The sequence below is a fragment of the Acanthopagrus latus genome, chromosome 8 (assembly GCF_904848185.1).
Source record: "Acanthopagrus latus isolate v.2019 chromosome 8, fAcaLat1.1, whole genome shotgun sequence".
Lineage (NCBI taxonomy): Eukaryota > Metazoa > Chordata > Actinopteri > Spariformes > Sparidae > Acanthopagrus > Acanthopagrus latus.
Window position 1 is genome coordinate 14,999,861 of NC_051046.1, and position 20,190 is coordinate 15,020,050.

The 20,190-nt window shown below is 44.0% G+C and overlaps 2 protein-coding genes across 2 annotated transcripts in view; one reads left to right on the forward strand and one right to left on the reverse strand.

Annotated features, from left to right (window-relative positions):
• Positions 1-8,646, reverse strand: part of nell2a (neural EGFL like 2a) — an 86,250-nt gene extending 77,604 nt beyond the window's left edge. Inside the window, exons 1-2 of the mRNA XM_037108242.1 lie at positions 8,114-8,646; positions 7,694-7,822 (exon numbers count right to left, since the gene is read on the reverse strand). Of these exons, the coding sequence (XP_036964137.1) occupies positions 7,694-7,822; positions 8,114-8,165 (181 nt within the window). The 5' untranslated portion in view covers positions 8,166-8,646. The remainder of the gene's footprint in view (positions 1-7,693; positions 7,823-8,113) is intronic.
• Positions 8,647-16,068: 7,422 nt separating this feature from the next.
• Positions 16,069-20,112, forward strand: dbx2 (developing brain homeobox 2). Its single transcript, XM_037107659.1, has 4 exons — positions 16,069-16,336; positions 17,378-17,461; positions 19,283-19,467; positions 19,813-20,112. The coding sequence occupies exons 1-4, from the start codon at positions 16,093-16,095 to the stop codon at positions 20,002-20,004; spliced, it is 705 nt and encodes a 234-aa protein (XP_036963554.1). The 5' UTR covers positions 16,069-16,092; the 3' UTR covers positions 20,005-20,112.
• Positions 20,113-20,190: the final 78 nt, after the last annotated feature.

A 20,190-nucleotide genomic window follows, 5' to 3' on the forward strand; every position in this document is an offset into this window, starting at 1 on the left:
TCACTTCATAACCGAATCCAAACGACCACTGTTGACAATAATCTCAGAAATTATTTTTTTTTGTTTTGATCCGCATTACTGAATTGTAATTTAAGCCACAGTTTTTTTTATTGGAATTGTGCTTTCACGAAATGTTCCACGCAGTGAGTCACTTTCCACTTATGAGGCGAAGATGAGCTCAAGCCAAAAGGGATTTGCGTCTATGGCAGTACGCGCCGGTCAGTCCATTGCCATGCCATGTGTTGAACAGAGAGTGCGCTGACATCTCAATCATGAGCAAAATGAGCACAGTGGGAGCAGGTGTCAGGGCGGGGTCCATACTGTGAGAAGGCTGATGAGGCGGGGGGGGGATGGTGAGGACCAATGAGCCTCCACCACTGGGCTGCACCACAGCTCGGCAGCCATGGGTCTTTGATCTATGTGTGGATGACTCTCATCACCAGTCTTTATACTTTGAGGGGAATGGGGCTGCTGCAAATGGGACTTTGGGGGATTGGGAGGGCGGAGGCATCATTTAAATGGAGTGATGAGATTGGTCTGCATAGAGCCGTCTGCGCGAAAAAGAGCAATGATCTCAGCCCTCTCAACGGGCACTCAGGCGAAGATTAAGACCGCTATAGGGGTGTCGTCTCAGCGTTCCAAAAAAACATACATGAAAGTGCAGTGGGTGAGCTTGTGCTATGATGATAGGGCCAGTATTCCCTTCTGCCAAATCAATGTGGCCCTGCTGAGGGGGCCTTTGGTCGATTATCTATTGGCAGGCGCCTCGATGGGGCGGCCACCTGCTCCTAACGACCACTCTGATGTGAGATACTGACACAAAATAGCTTGAAAATGATGATGTAGCGCATTAAAATTCCAATCAGCACATTTTTCAGCACAATAACGCGCCTCTTGTCATCCATCCTGGCTGTTTACAGGATGTGAGAGCCAGCTGATTGCGAGAAAACTGTGTTTTTGAGACATACAGAGTTATATCAGCTGACGAGATATCTCCGAAAGCCCCTGGCTCAATAGCATCCCTACGAAGTGCAGCTTTGGGCTACAACCTAATCTTATCTCCTGGGTACATTGTGCTTTAATGGTTACACTCAGGCCCCCGATTTCCATCCCTCAGCTTCACTTCTAATCTTAAACTGTCTAATGTGGTCTTATTTTGTCTGACCCCTTGTACCCACACAGCTGTAATCCACCGCACACTCCCAGCACTGCATTCTCATGGAGATACACTGGCAGCACTACACAAATCGCTTGCTCACACATTTAGCATTTAGAACAGGTGCCCTGCAGCATAGCTTGAGAGCACAGACACACCCCAGCTTTGCCACAATCCTGTTCTCATACTGTTTTCACTTCTACCGGTATCTAGAATGGAAGTTCTTTGTGCTCGAAAGAGTTTGCCCCTTTTTACTCTGAGGGACAAGAGAAAGTATATTTTTATGTTAATTACATGTTTGACTTCTAATTTAATTATTTCCCAGAGGAAATTGTGACTAAAAACAGCATTACAGATACCAGATGAGAAGATCATAGGCCCTTTTATATGGGAATAATGAGGACTTTCATTCTTTGGTCTCCAGTGCATTGCCAGAACAAGATAACACCTCCCACATCTTCGCAACAACTCCTCAACAGTTTTGCAAATAAGCCATCTCTTGACCAGTTAAGAGTGAGCGAGCAATGAGATGCACTAACCACACACAGCCAAGGGGGCCCAGAATAAACACAGTGATCCAATCAAGGGGGGAGAAAACACAAGGCTAAACCAAGTAGAAATGTATTATTTTCTCATGGCATAATGTTTTCCATTCGAAAAATGACAGAGCATATTTCAAACACCACATTTTATCTGCCGGCCCGAGCTCGGAGAAGGATATATGTGGGAGGGTTAGGCAAGAGAATATCTCTCCAGAGGGATTAGAGTAATGATAAACTCTCCACCAGCAGCAAACTCCAAACCCGTCATTACTGTCAACACACAAGCATATGCGCACACACAAGCAGGTGTAGACACCGATTGGACAGACACACACACACACACACACACACACACACACACACACACACACACACACACACACACTACAATGCAGACATTTTTGCAAGTGTACAGATCCAAAAAAAGACATTTGGATGAACACAAAGATATGCAGAAATATGGGCTAACATTAAAGATGAATGCATACACACTCACATACGCACACACACACACACACACACACACAAATACATACACCGACCCCCAAATGCTGGCTGTTAGCCCTCCTGAATATTCCACCGCGCTGAGTCAATCTGCATTCGACGGACCATCTCCCCCCACTGTGTCTCCACTCTCCTGGAACAAATACTAAACCGAGCCAAGGGCACCTCCAGGACTGCTTTGGCCAGCAATTTCTCCCCAATTCTCAGATCACCTCCCCAGTGACCGCCTGTCTGACATTCACACATACACAGAGCTAATGACAGCCTTCCAGCCACCCAACTGTATAACTGCCTCAGGGGGGGATAGATATATCTCTCCCTCCATGGTCACCGGTGCTCCTGTGTGGAACGCAGGATCAGGCTCGCCTCAGAGAGCGGGAAGCAAAACAGACTTTGACCACAGGGAGTTGGGGATAATGTCAGTCAACAGTAGGAAGAGGTTCAGTAACTTTTTGGGCAGTGTTCCAGAATACATAAAAACCACAGCACATATTGAAGGAAGCGTGAAAAATGCATATTTAGACAGCAAATCTGTGTGGACAGGTTTATGCTGACTAATTAACTGGACATTTTGTTTGGTTAATTTGTTAAAGATCCACCACATGATTACACAGAAAAACCTAAAGAAACCTTGTCTCTTGTCAAAAACCTTCTGCTGAAATAGCCGAAAATAATTGCGTGCTATACAATTACTTCAAGTTCCAGGTGGAAATGGACAGGAACTCTTTGCAAATGACCAACGTGGCTAGATGGCTACACTGTACTGCTCGCATGCCCATGAGCAACTCCTGCAATCACTCCCACCGTCCATATTGTTCCCAAAGAGATCCCTTCTGAAAGCGATTTGAATGTAAGCGATGGGGGACACAATTCACATTCCTGCTCACGTGCAAAAAAAAAAAAAGTTCTGTGAGGCTTTTGCAGACAAATCTGTTGGGTATTTTCCAAAGTTATACTCACTTTACAATTCCCACTTTATGTTACTGTTCCTCTGCTGCGGCTCAGCACGGAAGCACTGTCTTTGGCAGCACAAAAAAGGGAATTTCAGACTTAAAAGTCTGTAACTTTGGGGGAAAATAACAACTGATTCAGAATGCATAAGTCTCGTAATAGTGTCAGCAAAACTTTGGAGTGAATTTCGTATTGTGAGAGTGGATTTTGTTTCCATTGTTTACCTTAAAAATCACATCAGAAAGGGATCTCATTGCACACAGTCTGAGCACTAGGAACAGTTACAGCACTCAGTAAACGGTCGGTATTATTTTCAGATTAACCTGAAATGCTAAACTATCCTGTAAATTCTTCACCACCAGGATGTAGATGGTCCGTGGTCCTTATATCTAATTTGAAGGGCATTATACTGTTTTTCTTGTTAGAACACTTCAGCTGAATTGTCTTGAGTAGCTTTAGCTTCAATTTCAAAGGCATAATTGCTTATAACTAACTATAAAAGCTTAATCTTAAATTTACAAGTCAAAGTCAGTCGGCCTTCCATGGAGAGCACCACGTGCTTTAAGGAAAATAACCCGAGTGAGGTCGCAGGCTTTATCTCAGCCTGGATTTCGATAACATAACTGAAACTGAAAGCTGTGGGCTTCTCTGTGAAGACGGGGCGTAACACCACCATTGAGTAAGCGCTGTGGGAAGGTATTACAGCTGTTTTTGATCTCGACATGTTGGATTCAGAATATCTTGGCCTTTGCTGCTATGACACTGACCGGACTATTAAAGCGTTTTTTAATCGAGCGTGTCATTTCTGCCAGTCGAGGCCTCTCAATCAAAACGATACAAACAATGCAGGTAACGTGATTATAGGGGGTTGTCGTCTTCTGGGCGGGATCTAGGCGCTATGAATCGATGAAAATGCCCCGGGCCCCCTTTCCTCCTTCCCACTGGGGTGCAAGACAGAGAGGAAAATAACATAAACTGTCTACATTAAAAAAAGGTTTAACATAGATTTTAAAATATTTTTAAACATATAGGAATTAAAAAATATAAAACTTAATTTCAACATTCACATTAAAAAGCTAAAATAAATACTTAACTGAATGAATGAGCATAATAATAACTATGAGGTATTTCAGTCATTTTGTTTTCCGTGCATGTGCAGGGATTTCACTGGGTTTGAACACTGTTTAAAACATCTGGGACAGTACGGGTACACAACTCAACAAAATATATCACAAAGGTCATTTTTAGTTTAAAAAGAGTTTTAAAAAAAACAATAACAAAAAAACACTGACAAAATTGACATTGTACTCCATTGGCAGAATTTGTATGGATGGATTCATCTGTATGATACTTGCACACCTCTGTACAAACGGCATACAGCGCACTAAACGCAGGAAGCTTAGGTGTCCCATTTGTTGTGGCGGCCCTTATTCAGCAGCAGAAAGGGAGCGCGGAAGTTTAGCATGAGCGCTACGCTAGCTTCTTTTGTCAGCGCTAATTACCCCATTGATACCTGCTCATTACGATTCAGCCGAGTACAGAAGCCTGTTTTCCCACATAGGCACTTAATTGTGGGGCTCTGCGACGGAAGCTGCCCTCCCATCCAGCGTGTTGCATCTCTCCTATATCACTTCAGCTCATCGTATAGTGTGCATAGAAGCAGCACCAGCGTACGAACAGCTGGCAGGAGTAGCCTCAATGGTGGGGACACATAATTGTCACTCCTATTCAAACACTTCTATCTGTTACGCGCACATAAATGCAGGAAAAACAAAACTCGCTTTCACGCGCTGTCCCTCTGTCTTCCTCCCCTCCTTCACACACACACACACACACACACACACACACACACACACACACACGAGATGTTGCTGTATTATAAATGAGTCTCTTCCATCCTGTTACACTTCAGTGTCACTGCAGTCAGGGACATAATCACCACAACATGCACTAAAACACCTCGCTGGCAGTGTTCAAACAGTCTGAGGGAGAACATGCTTCTGAGACGGACAGGATTCACACACACACACACACAGAGAGAGAGATACAATTACAGGGGAGTCTTGCGCTGCAGCTGAAAGGATGCTTCTAGCAATTGTGTTGTTTGCACTTGGAATGAGTTCGGTCCGTACGCTCTCGTAGCCGGGGAGGGAGAGAGTGTGGGTGTATGTGCGTGAGGGGGAAGGGAGTGCTTCTGGGTGTGGCCCCTGTGCTCGTTTATATAGAGACCGATAGATATCTGGGTGCTGAGATATTAAAAACTGTGTGGAGGGGGGTTGGTGCTAATGATGTGATGATTCTGTGGCGTGGCTGTGCATCACCTGGCATCAGGACATGAGATGAGCCTAGCCCGGGGGGGGGTTTCCCCCTCTCTATTATGCCCATCCCCGAGGTCCACCTCTTCTAATGCCATGCAATGTAGCGCTGACAGCTACCTTCAAACGCATCAGCAGGGGTGTGCTAAACAGCAATCCTCCCCACTCCTCCCTGCTCTCCTCTCTCTCAGACACGCACACACACACACACACAAAAAACATACTTAGGCAGGCAGAGATACAAAAGATGTAGCAATCGCTTCTCCACACACATGCACAGATACACACACGTTTTTTCTATACTGTGAATTATCCTGCTCCTTCTCTTTCAGCTCTCAGCAGCCACCCCTCCTCCTGCCTCCACCCAGCACCCTGAGATAACAGCCTTCCCCTTCGGGCAGGCAGGCAGGCAGGCAGGCAGCGGAGGGGACAGCCATGGATATGTTCTGCCTGCTATCTAATGAGCGTCGGAATGTCACCGTGGGCCTGTCTGCTGGTCCCAGCCAGCCAAGCATCCATACATGTGGAATCAGCACAGTCTATCAAACAGCTGGCAGACAGCTCTGCTCCCCGATTCTCTCTCTCTCTCTCTCTCTCTCTTCTTTCCATCTCAGCTTCTTTGTCACTATCTTTCCTCCATCTCTACAATATGCGCCTCTCCCTGTCTATTTATGATCACAAACAAGCGAGAGGCCCAGGTCTCCTTTTGCCGGTATGCCTCCCCCCCTCTACCAACATCGTTGACTTAACATAGACATCCCAAATGAAGAATGGAGGCGAGCTCTGCCATAAATAACACGGCCGCCTCCTTCTCCGCCTTGGTAACTGAATGTACTTAGCAAAGGTGATGCAGAGAGATACGGGCGTTATGACGGAGAGCTGCCAGTTGCAAAATGGTCATTTTTTTGTTTTTTTTTTCATTTTGTGACAAAAGCTGTGGGAGCTTCTTTCTATAACTGTCTTTGTCTCTCTCTCTCTCTCTCTCTCTCTCTGTCTTTCTCCAACTCCTTGATGTAGTCTCTCTCCCGCTCCCTTCTCGCTACCTGCCTGGGTAGAGCACTTCTGAGCGTTGTCTACACAGAGGACATCAAATGGCCTGCCTTCACAAAGATGCTTGAGTTGCTGCTCCATGCAGAAGTGCTGCTGTCTCAGCGGCTGTGCGGGGAGATTAGAAGATATCAGCGAGGAGGAGGGGAAGGGGAAAAAAATGTCGACAAATGATTTGTGGTGTTTCTCTGTCGCCAAAACAACGTTGTCACTTTGGTATATTATGTGAGCCGTGTCGAGATCCTCCTTTTGAGGATCTCGAATGTTGCCGCCACGTCTTTTGGATTTTGTCACTGATCTGGGAGCCAAAAGCAATTTCCTCCGCCGCTGCCTTTGGCTGGGCTATGATAGACATCTCCAATCCCTGCAATGGGGCCGTTAACAAGCTCATAATGAGCGCCTGACATCAAGTGACGAAGATGTAACAGTGGCAACACGGGGCACGCAAAAGTCAAGCACGAACGAAGCTTTGACAACTGAGCAATTCACCGAATGCCTTAGATATAGCCTCGCACGCTGCCTCGCGAGTGACAACGTGGACATCTGACTCACTCTTCCACCCATTCACATTTGGCTTACAGGAAGTCTTCAGACGGCTTACACACTCCGGAGGACGGCTGAATTCTAGCGAGGGGCCCATTCAGACACATCATGCGTCTTGGTGAACGTGGGGTTTTTGTCCCTGCCTAATCTGATTATGCTTAGTCTTTCTATGATTCTTCTCGCGATCCACCCATCTCTCCCCCTCTGCTCACCCCACTTTTTCACGGGGATCTCACATCGCCTTTTGTTCAGGCAGGTGGCAGTCTGGCAGGGCCCCCCCTACCACCACCACCACCCCGGAGCCAAGTCCCCGTCATAGAGAGAAAAACTGTAAATCCACTGTACGATGCTGCTGACAAAGTCTCTCTCACAAGGCTGTGATATGGGCAGGGAGAATCATACAGAGGCATATGGGGGCTGCGGCATTATCAGATGATCTGACATTTACACATGAGGCATCTCTGTGGAGGAGCTTATCTGTAGATTATACTGGGTGGCATCCCGTTAGTCTGACAAGTTGTTAAACAACAAGAAATGACTAAAAGCGCAGTGACACTCTTCATTTGAAAACAGTTCGGCCGCCTCCATCTTCCACCTATGGAGAGAGACAACACAGGGAGTTTGTGTTACTGTACCTTGGAAGTGGAAAGCTCTAGACTCGCTGTGGAAGCCCTGGACCTGAGTAACTCCATCAAAGCCTTCTCCCAGCGTTAGTTCATCAAACACGCTGATGCGCAGGGCAGGGTCAACCCCAAAACCTACAACTAATATGCAAACACACAACAACAACAACAACAAAAGAAAACAAAAAACAAAGATTGTCATTGTTATTTTGCAGGCGAGGACACCTGGGGAAAACAATAAATCCTGCTGATGTCTGGGAGGGGGGAAGAGATGGGGGAGGTTACTGTACTGTGTGCAAGCTGCTAGATCAAGAAGGCTTGGTGATTTCAGAGAAGAACTGATGGGAGGTCATCCAAAACAACATTTTAGATGTATGTAAGCCTATGTGTTGCGAGAGACGGTGACTGTGTGATCACAGCCCTGTTTCCTACCTGAGGAGGCGCAAAATATGCCGAGAACCAGAAATAGCTGTAATAATCCCATGGCGAATGTGTATATATAGATATATATATTTTAAAAAAAATTAGTCCATGTTTTGTCCACTTCCGAAAGACCGTGTTGCTCAGTCACATGCGAATGATGTGTCAACCCTCGCGCAGGAGGCTTATTACCGATCCCAAAGGCTGAGCGGTGGCATCATCACAACTTTAGATGCCCGATCATGCAACAAAAAAAAAAAAAAAGAAAAAGAAAAAAAAGAAGAAGACAAAAAAAGACACACACACACAAAAAAAGCTAAATCCGGATAGAAGGCGGAGGGTCGGGGAAACGGAACAGAGCGCAGGTTATTCCATGTAACGCGGGGGCTGCTCCATCGGCACCGTCCGCGGCACAGGTGGGAAACGGAGGGGCGCACGAAGCCAGAGAGAGCGAGAGAGCTGCCTCACCAGCTGAACAGACGCTCCTACAGCAGCGCGAGTGAGACGGAGGAGGAGAGCTGCTGGGAGGAGGAGAGAGGAGGAGAGAAGAGGAGGAGGAGAGGGAGGAGAGGGGAGAAGAGGGGGAGGAGGAGGAGGAGGAAAACCTGTCGAGGAGGGTGTGCGAGAGAAAGAGGGACAATGAGGCCCCCTTGTGGCTTCGATGGATCCAAGAGGCGGCTTGTCTTTAAATACAGCCACGCCTGTTAAAAACAAAACACACACACACAAAAAAAAACACAGTCCCCATAGTCCAACTTATTTAGCTTTAAAGGGGCACAATGTAGTTTTAGGAGAAGACATTCAAACTCAGAATTTTAATATTTACAGTATTAATGAGGTAATAATACAAACTCGTAAATGTTTGTGTTAGCTATGAATAGATAAATAAGCTGGTGTCAGAGATAAATAAGGTCCGCAGAAACTCTGTTTGAAGCTGGAAAGGTGGCGGGGTCCACCACATATGAACATATTAAAATGAAAGCATTAGTTTCTTCACATATGACTTGTGTCAACGGAGGCCAGACATTAAAAAAGAAAAAAAAACATACACACAAAAAAAAACATACCTAAAATGTTTGTGCTGATTAGCACATTAGATAGTGTTAATTAGCTGAATTTGCCCAAAAACTCAAGGCATGCTGATCCAGGCATATGGACTGACAATAGAAAGTTTGTTTGTTTTTTTTGTCGCATGCTGATGACAGTATGTTGGTTGACGAGAAGGTAATAAATTAAAATAAAACCACAAACACTATGGGTTTTGGTGTACTTAACACAAACTGTCCACTATGAGAAAACAGATAATATGTTTTAGGAAACAATGTGAAGTGTGGAGCGAGCGTATAGCTCAGTTTAGTTTTTAATGAGAATGTGAGCTTTACAGAGGGAGGGAAAGTATTGGCCGTGTCAGCAGAAATGGTGTAAAGGTCTGTGAAGAATAAAATGTAATTGTGTCCTGACCTTGGTTTCTCAACATTTTCAAAACTTTATGACTCAATTGAAGGCTCGATTTTATTTTACGCCACAGGAGGCTGAGGTTCTTGGAGGGGGGGGCATAAATATACTACTAAGTGGGCCATTGAAGCTGACATTGGATGGAAGGCATCGTTTGCAAAACAGACGTGAAGTAGTTTGGCTGTTGAACAACCTTGTCCAGCTGCCAGACAGGAGAGGACAGGCTGACCAGAAAGATCTGAGATAGTGCGCACCATGATCCTCGGGCATGACGAGGTCACTGCGGTGTTTTATCGGTCTGATTTACATTTTAGTTCCAGAAGTAATTTGCATTGTTATTCTAAATACAAATCAAGATCAATAAGGACTAATGGAAGCAGGGGATTGAGAAAAGGCCAAAGCTCAGACACTTCAAATCCAAGATTCATACACGCAACCATATTTAGAAATTCGATTCACAGCGAGGACAGAGGTCCCCATGTGCTCTGTTGAGAACTGGCAATTAGACAATGAGTCCAGTCCAGTATTCAGTCTATTGACAGAAGGCCATTCCTACATATGAAAAGCTCTGTCATGGACGTTGAATATATTGCTTTGCGCCAAAAAACTGTTAGATTTGGCAGCTGAGTTGCAGCTTGATGCTGTAGTGATTTCAACTTTACCCGGTTCACTGCTTTTAATTGGACAGCCCCACAGAAGTATTTACTACAGGCAGCTATCATCAACTATCAAGGCTAACTATTAAATGACTTCTTTAGTAAAACGACATTCGTTTGTTTGTTTGGGTCAACCAGGACTGAAATGTTCGAGATTACCAATGACATGTTTTTGGTATCTTTGGAAACTTTTGGATCGTTTCATAAGAAACTGCAGAGCAAGAGTTTGTAATCTCTCTCTCTCTCTCTCTCTCTCTCTCTCTCTCTCTCTCTCTAGTCTAGTGCATTTGGGTTTAAATTGGTGTGAAACTGCCAGGGAAGGAATGTCAGGATGGTGCTATGTGCAGCAGATAAACCGGTGGTGGTGTTGGAGCCCCCCTCCCCTCCCCTCCCCTACCCTCCCCTACCCATTGACAAACGTTGGTTCCAGTTCGATATGGATGGCCTCCTTTGCTCTTCTGTCTAACCATCTGTCTTCTCCGTCCTCATATGAATGGTGGTGTTCAGTGGAGAAAAGTATCAACTGTCTCAAAGCACTACGTTCACCAGACCGCTGTAAAAGCTTGACTTGCCCTGTGATCAGAGTTGTGACCGCCTGTAAGCATCAAGTTCCATTCTTTCAATTAGTTTAGTCATCCGGTAAAGTTTGGCATTTCGGCAGGTGGTATGAAAATGAATTATAATAGAGTGCATGGCTGTCTGTGTGACTCAGGCTTGTTAATGTCTTTTTATAGAGCACAGATGCTTTGTGCTTTGAAAGTCTGTTTATTCGTCTCGCATTTTCTTCATCCATGGGACCAATTACCATGTTGAAACATAACCGTTTTATCAGTGGCCATGCTGCTGATGATTCTTTTTTTTTTTTTTTCTTTTAAAGAGGAGGATACACAGTTATACTTCCCCTGAATGCTAATAAATGTCCTGCCAGATGGACAAGAATGGAAGCCTTTCCATAGCGGCCGCTTCAGAGACAATCCTGAGTCCACAACAAACTCCAGCGAATCCCTGGATCGCCGGGAAAGTCTTTCTTTGGCTGCGCTGGTCTGTTGAAGTACCTACCAAGTGCAAGCCAGCAGATATGATTATAGGGACAGCTCAGGTTCCCTGTGTGTTGCAGAGCTCCTTTCCAAGGACCTCAGGTTAACACCAATTTATTGTCCGATCAATCTGCCTCCCCTACGATACAGGTTTCACTCACAGCGATACCATGTTTTGTTTAATTATGATACATGCTAAACGGATGTGTTTCAACAAACAGCACCTTTATTGTCCCAGCGCTTGCTCCTAGTTTCACAGTCTGCAGCTAATGGGAGGCTATTGTTGGTAAAACAAAGGCCGGCAATGGCTCTCCACGCAGCAGCAGAGTGTCGCATCTGCTGTGTGAGAAGGCCTCCGAGCCTCTATTCATTATTTATAATACTAGATTTCTTCTGGGTGCAGACACAGGAAATGTAATTACTTTGTATTGCCCACAAGTTGTCATTTCCTCAAGTGCCATCAGGAAAATAAGAGTCATTAAAGCGTGTGCCCAGCCAAGAATGAAAAAGTAATAAACGCACACAGTGCCAACACACACCTACTCTCCTGCTGTGCACACACGTGCCCCAAGCCTCTCAAGGCAAGGGCAGCAGAACAGTGGAAGTCCTTTTTTGTTCATCTCTAGAAAGATCCAGATGGGTGATGCATTACAAAGCTCTCAGGGGCTTATTCACCTCGGTCATAACACCACCGTATAGACATATCAAAACCAAAGACAAAAGGAGATGGCTTGCTGAAGCTGGGCCAAGACTCGGATGAACTGCAGGGAAAAAACAAAACAAAAAAAAACTGTCGCTATTCTCCCCACAGGGTTCTCCTGGGATTCAGTTGTTGCATAATTCCATCTCATATTGACCTCGGCCGTCTTTCAAATCTGCCATTCATGAATCATATTAGACACAGTACGCTCTGATGATTCACTACATCTGTCCGCGTAATAACGTGTTTAATATTCAGTCGCAGCACACTGGCATTTTATGATCAATTTAAATGTAAAGAGAAAGGAGGCGCTGACGGCAGAGACGCTCCACATTCAACAGCTGCATGTCACAGCGCAGCCACCGGTCGTGTTCAGGTTTGTGTTCAATGGCATTCCACAGGCATTTTGGTGTTCATTTGTTTCTGATGAGCGATACAAAGAACTGCATTAAAATGATTTAAAATAAGCCAGGAAAAAAAAAAAATATGAACAAATTCCAGCAATTCATATAATTCAAAAGCTAGCTTTGCATTCACTCCACTGATACACAGACAGCTTTCATTCTTTCAGTGCCATCTTGTGTGCATGGCAGTGGACTGCAGTGACCGCATCGGTGTGTAGCAGTACTGGGGAACAACAGACAGTGTCACTCTCGGACCATCCCAGGGCTACATGCTGGATGACCTGAGATATGGGCAACGCCAAGTTACTATTGCAGGGATGAGATGAAGGCTGAGAGGATAAAAAGAGATCCACAGGTTGTAATATCATAATATTGGATATTGTAGTTGCTTTGCCCATTACATATATGTGGCAACTGACAGTGAAGGGGAAACAATATTGTTTTGCTTTCTAAATTAGTGTTAATGTAAATAAATAAATAAATAAATGGAGAAAGGTGATTCACTTCATATTGCTGTTTTTGTGGCCCTTCATTAGCTCATATGTCTTTGTGTATTAGCTTTCTGACTGAAAGTAGCTGCTCTGTGGAGCTCATGATGTCACAATGAGTTTCACAATGTTGAGGAACACACTTTGCCAATGAATTCAATCAATTCCCTCACTCTCAGTTGACGTTTGCATTTTAAACAAACAAAAGATAAACAAGAGGTACCCAGTTTAATATCTGTGTATGTATGTAGCAAAATTCAACTTTTTTGTTGTTGTTTTTTTCTGTCCAAGTGCACCAACGCGGCAGACACACTTGTGACTCTTTAGATATCAATCAAATACTTTGCTCTGTACTTCCCTTAAAAAAATAAAAATCCCATCACTGCTGAGCTCGGCTTCAGACGCTTCAAAGGCCATATGGTTGTGTGCTTTCATGTTTTTCTAAACTTTACCACCCCACAACCCCCTCCCACCCACACTGTGACTCCACAGGGCTTACGTCATCGCCTCACAAAAAGCTAAATTTTCCACACACACACACAAATATCAAGCTGGCATTTTTAACATGTCTCCACTCTGATACCGTTACAGCAAAGGCTCCCTTCTGGAGTGAGAAAAACGGCAGCGCAGCATGAACGAAGGGCTAAAACTGGAATAAAACGACGTGATTGTAAATGTTGCCGGTTTAAGGAGGAACTCCACATCGACAACATGGTTATGTTGATCTTTGATAGACTGTCCATGCAGTGCAGTCGCTCTGCTCAGCCACTCCCACTCCCCCTGGATCCTATTGTGACTGTGTGCAGTGAGCTGGCTCATTGGGCCCTCATGGTGAATGGCCCACAGCCATTCACTCGGCATACAGAAGCTCATTAGAACTCTATAGACACACAATTGTGAGGCTCACATTAGAAACTTCCTCCTCTGGGGCACAGACACCGCACACAAAGTGCCAGTTTGCTGCTAAGCTAAGCGCATTGTCTTCTTGATTCATAGAGCTTGGCCCTCCATTCACGATATTAAGTTCGAGTGGTGGAATATCAATTGCGTGTGCAATGGGCCGGTATCTTTTTAAGAGCTTTGGTGGGGTTAAAAAGGAGAGAAAAGGGATCTCAGCCGGTCTACAGAGTGCGAGCTTTCAACAGGGCCATTGTGAGGATCCTGAATGAAGGGACCCCTGTTTTTTTCCCTCCATTTCTAAAAAGAGATGGACATCAAATAAATTCACATGAACTTGCTTCAGGGTGTTTTCCAAGACCTCCTGTTTAAGAATAGCCTAATTATACCTCCCTCTCCTGGAGAGCTCTATTGGAATCTGGCTAATTACGAAGTGGTGAATCTTAATGATGATACGCTCTTAGCGATGGCTTTTTAAAAAGTGCATAAAGTCGCGTGAGATTGGTTCTACCTAAAATATCAATGAACTCGGAGGAATACATCGTTTAGCGAGAAGACACGCGATGCTTTCAGGGGTGTTGTTAGTTCTGAGGCGCTCGTAAACACTTTGCTGCAAACTCTTACTTGCCGCTAAAAGGCTGCTTCAAGTGTTGAGAAAAGTGCGACAGAATGAATGAACTGAGCAAACATCCTCAATGTTATCACATAAAACCTACTCTCCGCACAGTCAGGGTCCTTTCAAAGCATAAACAAATACAGTCGGTAAGAGCTCCCTCCTGTTTTCCTCTCTGTGTCAAATAAACAAATGACTTTCCACCAAACAAAAGGCCTTGGGGGACTATCACAGCCACTGGCCTATGTGGAGCATGTTAACACAGTCTCACTACACAAAGGTAGATAGCGCACACAGACGAGCTAACACTCATCATGTGACAGAGCCCTATGCCTTCTCCACCAGTCTGAGGAATAAAAACCTCAAATTTGATTACAAGCAACCTTTGGCTCCCTGGCCATCGCACAATGGGCTGAGCTGTCTGGGCCAATTTCCATGCTCAGCATGAGGTATCTACACGCGCAGACTGCAGCTCCCTGCCACCCCCCCCCCGCCTTACCCCCCGACCAGTGTGGATATGCCTGTTTACTGTGCCTAAACTCCGGGTCTGTCGCCCCTCTTGTTGGACTTTCTATTATGATGTTGAGGATCATTAGTTGCAGTGTGAAAGGTTACACAAGCCTCTCACTAGTCGTGTTTGTACCAAAACATCACTACATGCATGTCTCTTGTGTGTGCGTGTGTGTGTTGGTGTGACCATTTTTATTTTACAGTTCTGACCATCATACATGCAGCATACGCCCCCTGGTACACTGAAGACCAGCACTGTATGAGCACCCAAGTGGTTCAGCCTGCTGCCTGGACCTTCCAGGACCCAGAACCCCTCCAAAATAAAAGATGTGGCTGCGAGGGAAACAATAAAACCGTGGTGCTATAGAGGAGCTCCTCAGTCGGTCAGTCTGTGTCTGTGCATTTGCCTCCGCAGTAATGTTTCATTATAAATATTATAAAATAACAGTGCACACTAAATTCTGTACAAAACAATTAGGAAAATTCATATTTTCATTGCATATAATTGGAAAGACAAACGTGAAAAATGCAACATTGGTGCCACATTTTTTCAAGAAATCAGACTTTAAATTTACAAATAGTTTTCAGAAGAGTTTTCTTTTCATCAGCTTTTTGCTATTTCTCATGATTTTTCTTAAGGGGGAATTGTCATACCTTACGATCTATGTACCCGTGTTTATTCACACTGACGTGACCTGTTTTTAAATGATTTTCGCAATCAGTAATACCTTTACTGAGAAATGTTCTCGAATGAAACAGAAAGGAGCACATTGCGAGTGAATTGCTGAGGGGTTTGTATGGGGCACAATGGGAGGCTGGAGAAAAGAGAAAACTATTTACTACTGGAGAAGACTGTTTGGTGCATGTTAAACTTTGGCCAGCAGTTCATTGTCTCTGGTGTCTATCATTTAATAGGCTAGTTGACATAATGAATGAGCCAGACCCACCTTCTGCCACTCTAGAAAGGACCCCAGCCTTATCTGAATTGAGAAGCACATTAGAGCCTCTCAGCCAATCAGGACACAGCCCTGTAGCAAAATGCAGGGCCCGAAAGAGGAAGAGCAGGAAACTTTTGTTTTGCTCTGAGTTTAATGAAGTTGGCCTGGTCACTCAAGAAGGGATTAAAGGAGAAGTAAGTGTCACCGAGCTGTGACTGCTGAAGAGGGAACTCAAGTGTTCGGGTCACTGTGTGAACAGGATGGTCTCAGTACAGAGCTGTACCAGGAGGAATATGGCCGGCTCTCCTCCTGCTTTACCGGGTTTCGGGAACTCTGGAAAATGCTTTCTTATTGACAATCTGCTGCAGTCACAGACACCCTCAGCCCGACCAGAAGGGACGGTGGGCGGCCACCTGAGACTGGCAGCGTGCGAACGTCCGAGGAGAACCTGGAGCTGTGAACACGGAGCCTACCAAAGCCAGGCCCGCAGTCCCCAACAGGTGAAGGATTTAGGAGGACAACTTCTGCCACACTCAGGTAAAGATTATCATTTAAATTTCTTTAAACAAGCTGACTTTTCCAACAAAATCTATCTTTATTATGTCAAGAGTAAAGTTATGGCAAATTACACTTCATGTTGATGACGGTAATGTTTTTCTTTATTTCTCTCTCACATACAATCTCTTCTTTCCAACCTGTTTAAATTAATGTCAAGAATGAATATTGTCTAATTTGTAAAGATTCAAACAATTGTCACAAATCTAAAGTTTGACTTAGGCTGATTATATACATTTGTCTGAAATTATGTATAATATCACATTGTACATTATATGTATCTTTGTAAGGCTCATATACTCTTCACACTGATGTATATGAAAAAAAAAAAAATCAAGAAAACTGATCAACCATTAAAATGTCCCTCACATCACTGTATATCTCCATTACCTCTTTTAAAATTAAAAAACTATATATTTCAAACGTTAATGTCGGTCTGTGTTAGTCATTTATATGCTCAATGGGCCAGTCAAACTTGAAGGTAAGAATTTTGCGAAATATGATTTTTGAAATGTTTGGGTCCTGTGAAATGTAAAAAATATAAAATACTGAAAGTTAAAAATACATCATTTATAAAGAAAAATGAATAACCAATAACATTTTGAAACCGTTAAAGTCCTCGAGTCTCGATGTAAAATAACTAACTGAAAAGAAAGATAAGACAAACTATACATTTAGAATTAAATTATAATAAACGTGCCAAAACAACAATCATGTGGATCCGAGATTATGTCTGAATTATGACTAAGGCAATTCCTTTTCAAACTGAATTAGTAAATCTGTCGTTTATAGGTCGTTTTCAATTGACATGTAACTGTTAAAACATCTAAACGTCAGATAAAAAAATGTTCCAACCACGTGCATCACCTAAAGCGTAGCAAGCTTGTAAAAATCGAAGTCAAAAGGAAACAGCTGTAAGGAATTGGACGAGGCAGGACTCCAGGTAGAGTCTCTCGTGGATCAGACCTGTCCCACCTAGTTAACTACGCGACCAGAACTCACTGTCCCTCTCTGTCTTTGCAGGTGTACTGAGCAGTGTTTTCCTGCGGAGCCCGCAGTATCTGCTGGCATGCTGTGGTGGGTCCAGCCCCCCTCCTGTCTTCTCCAGTGAGTGTTTTATGCCTCATCAGCAATGCCTCAGCTACTCTCTAAGCATTAGCAGCAGGGTCTCTCATGCTCTCCACAGCTAATTACTGATGCAATGCCAAAGAGCTAATTCTCCGCTCAACTCTGCACAGCTCTATTCATAACCATTCACGGCTGTTTAGGACGGGGAAGAGGGGTGGGTTGCGAGGCTTTTAAGAGTCCCTGGGGCCCCCCATTTTGTACTTGCAAATACACACTTTTAGCAGCGCAAATATGCAGAGCTAATAAACATCTTGTCTTCTGTCATATTAAGATTATAATTACCAGGTGTGAATTTCTCACTGCTGAATGAGGCAGATTGTTTAAAGCTGAGCATTCTCCGAGCACATACGAATAGAGTTTGGTTGTGAATAGCAACAACTTTTTTTAGCCTGCATTAAATTTGAAAACATCCAGTAAACCTGTGATTTAATCTCAAATGTTATCCTAAAGAACTGTTTTCTCTGGATTTTGCTTTAAATGTTTCAGTTAGACTATTTTAGCTGTGTGGACAGAGCACCACTTGGACGCTTATAGTACCAATTAAGACTAGCAGCTGTCATATTGTGGCATTGTCCCACAGCAATTGGAAGTTATTAGTTGCTGGAACCTGAGATGCCTGTCAAATGTTGTGCAAAAGAGCACAAATCAGAAAGCCCTCATCCCACATGTCCCTTGAGTCCTCTTAGTAGGCTGACACTTTCCCACAGTGCCCAGCAACACAACAATGCCAAGTCTGGCCGTGACCAATCGGCACTTTCACTCCACCATCCACACGCGACCTCACTGCAATTTTTCACCGCAGCAATGAACTCCGCTTAGCACAAAAAAACTCGCCCATTTCTCTACAGGAGTGGGCGGCACCAGGAACATCCCCCAGCCATTGTGTGGCTAAAGAGCTTGGTTCGCCGACCCCCCTCCTTTCTCCTGTCCTTCAACTCTCATTCCTGCCCATTGGAGACTCCTTGACTAGGACATAAAGCATTCAATGAAAGTGACTTTTATAGACTTATTCGAGCTCATCTTCACATACAAACTGGCTTCATACCTGCAAGTGAAAAGATTTAGTGTTGGGCCAGTGAACCATCGAGTAATGGCATTTCCATTGAACGGCTCTATTGTTGGTGTCCCACAGGGCTCTATAGCTGGCCCACTGGGGTAGACACACACATTGCCCAGGAATGACCTGGTAATCAGCTATTTAAGCGAAAGCCATTGAGCCCCAATAGAGAAGTGAGAAGCATGTCCAAACCTGTTATGTGCTCCCCAGAGGTGGTCTGTGTGCAGATTTGTCGTACAGATTAAAAAGGCAACACTGAATGGATCGGATAAATTGTTCCACTTGACTTTTGTTGTGTGTGCACCTGTGAGTGAAGTAGCGTGGGATTGCTCCTCACAGTTCATCAAATCCCCTTTTCTCAGTTCAACCGGCTTTCTATTCTCTTTCGTCACCCCCAGTTTGTTAAATTGGACAAATGGAGAAAAAGAAATCAAATGTGAGTGATGAAGTGAGAGTGACAAAAACAGCCATGATCTTAGATTGAAAGGGAAGAACGTGTGGTATAGTTGGTAAAGTTTCCTTACTGATTTGCGTGGATGGATTTGGAACTTGTTCCTGTAAATTAGTATTCATAGGACACTTTGGAAAATGATTCACAGGCAGCTTAACTACATACAGACACACTTTATTTTACAATTGTGTGTCAATTGCTAGTCAATGAGCAATAATTTTTCATTGAAAATTAGACATAGAAGCTTCAGCACACTGAAACTGATGAACTTTTTTTTAAATTTGTGTTTCAGAGGGAGCAAATATTCGAATGTGGTCAGCTGATATAAGCCCTAAATCACGCAGAGGGATCCTAAGGAGGGCCGTGTTCTCTGAAGAACAACGAAAAGAGCTGGAAAGAACTTTTCGGAGACAAAAATACATCAGCAAGACAGACCGGAACAAACTGGCAGCTGATCTTAGCCTCAAGGAGTCACAGGTAACTGAGCATAAATGTTCACCTGATTAATCTTTGATTCTAAAAAGACAAAAAGTAGAAATAAAAGCATGTATAATATTCAGTGTTCTATAGTTTATTTTATATATTTTACCTTTTATATACATTTGGACCCGAGTTATTACAAATCAAATCATTTGAAGAGGATAAGAATGCCTGTACCAAATAAAATTCTAATAGTTTTTGAGTCATTCCCCTCTCAACCACAAAACTGAATCTCATGGTGGCACCAGCGGAAAACTCAGAGAATCATCTATTGCACGGATTAAGTAAAAACTTTGAACTGCTACGAAAAAAAAAATCCTATCTATTCTTTTGCTACTTTAGGTGAAGATCTGGTTTCAGAACCGCCGAATGAAGTGGAGGAACTGTAAGGAGAAGGAGGTTCATAACACTCGCTCCCCAATGGACGAGCTCATGGCCCAAGGTCTCGCTCAGGAAGAGGAGGAACCGTCCAAGAATCACACTGACGCAAAAACAGAGAGGTCACCACCACAGAAGAGCGTCAGGGACACATGAGAGGAAGATAAACTGTAGAGTACAGCACTGGGAGGGTGTTAAAATATGTGTATGGTTTACACTGTGAGGACTAACAATGATAGTATTGACATTTCAATGCTGTTCTGTTGCGTCATGAATGTAATTGGGATCAAGTGCTCAGTCAATCATCTTATTGCATTTCACTGGCTTCACTGACTTTCCAGG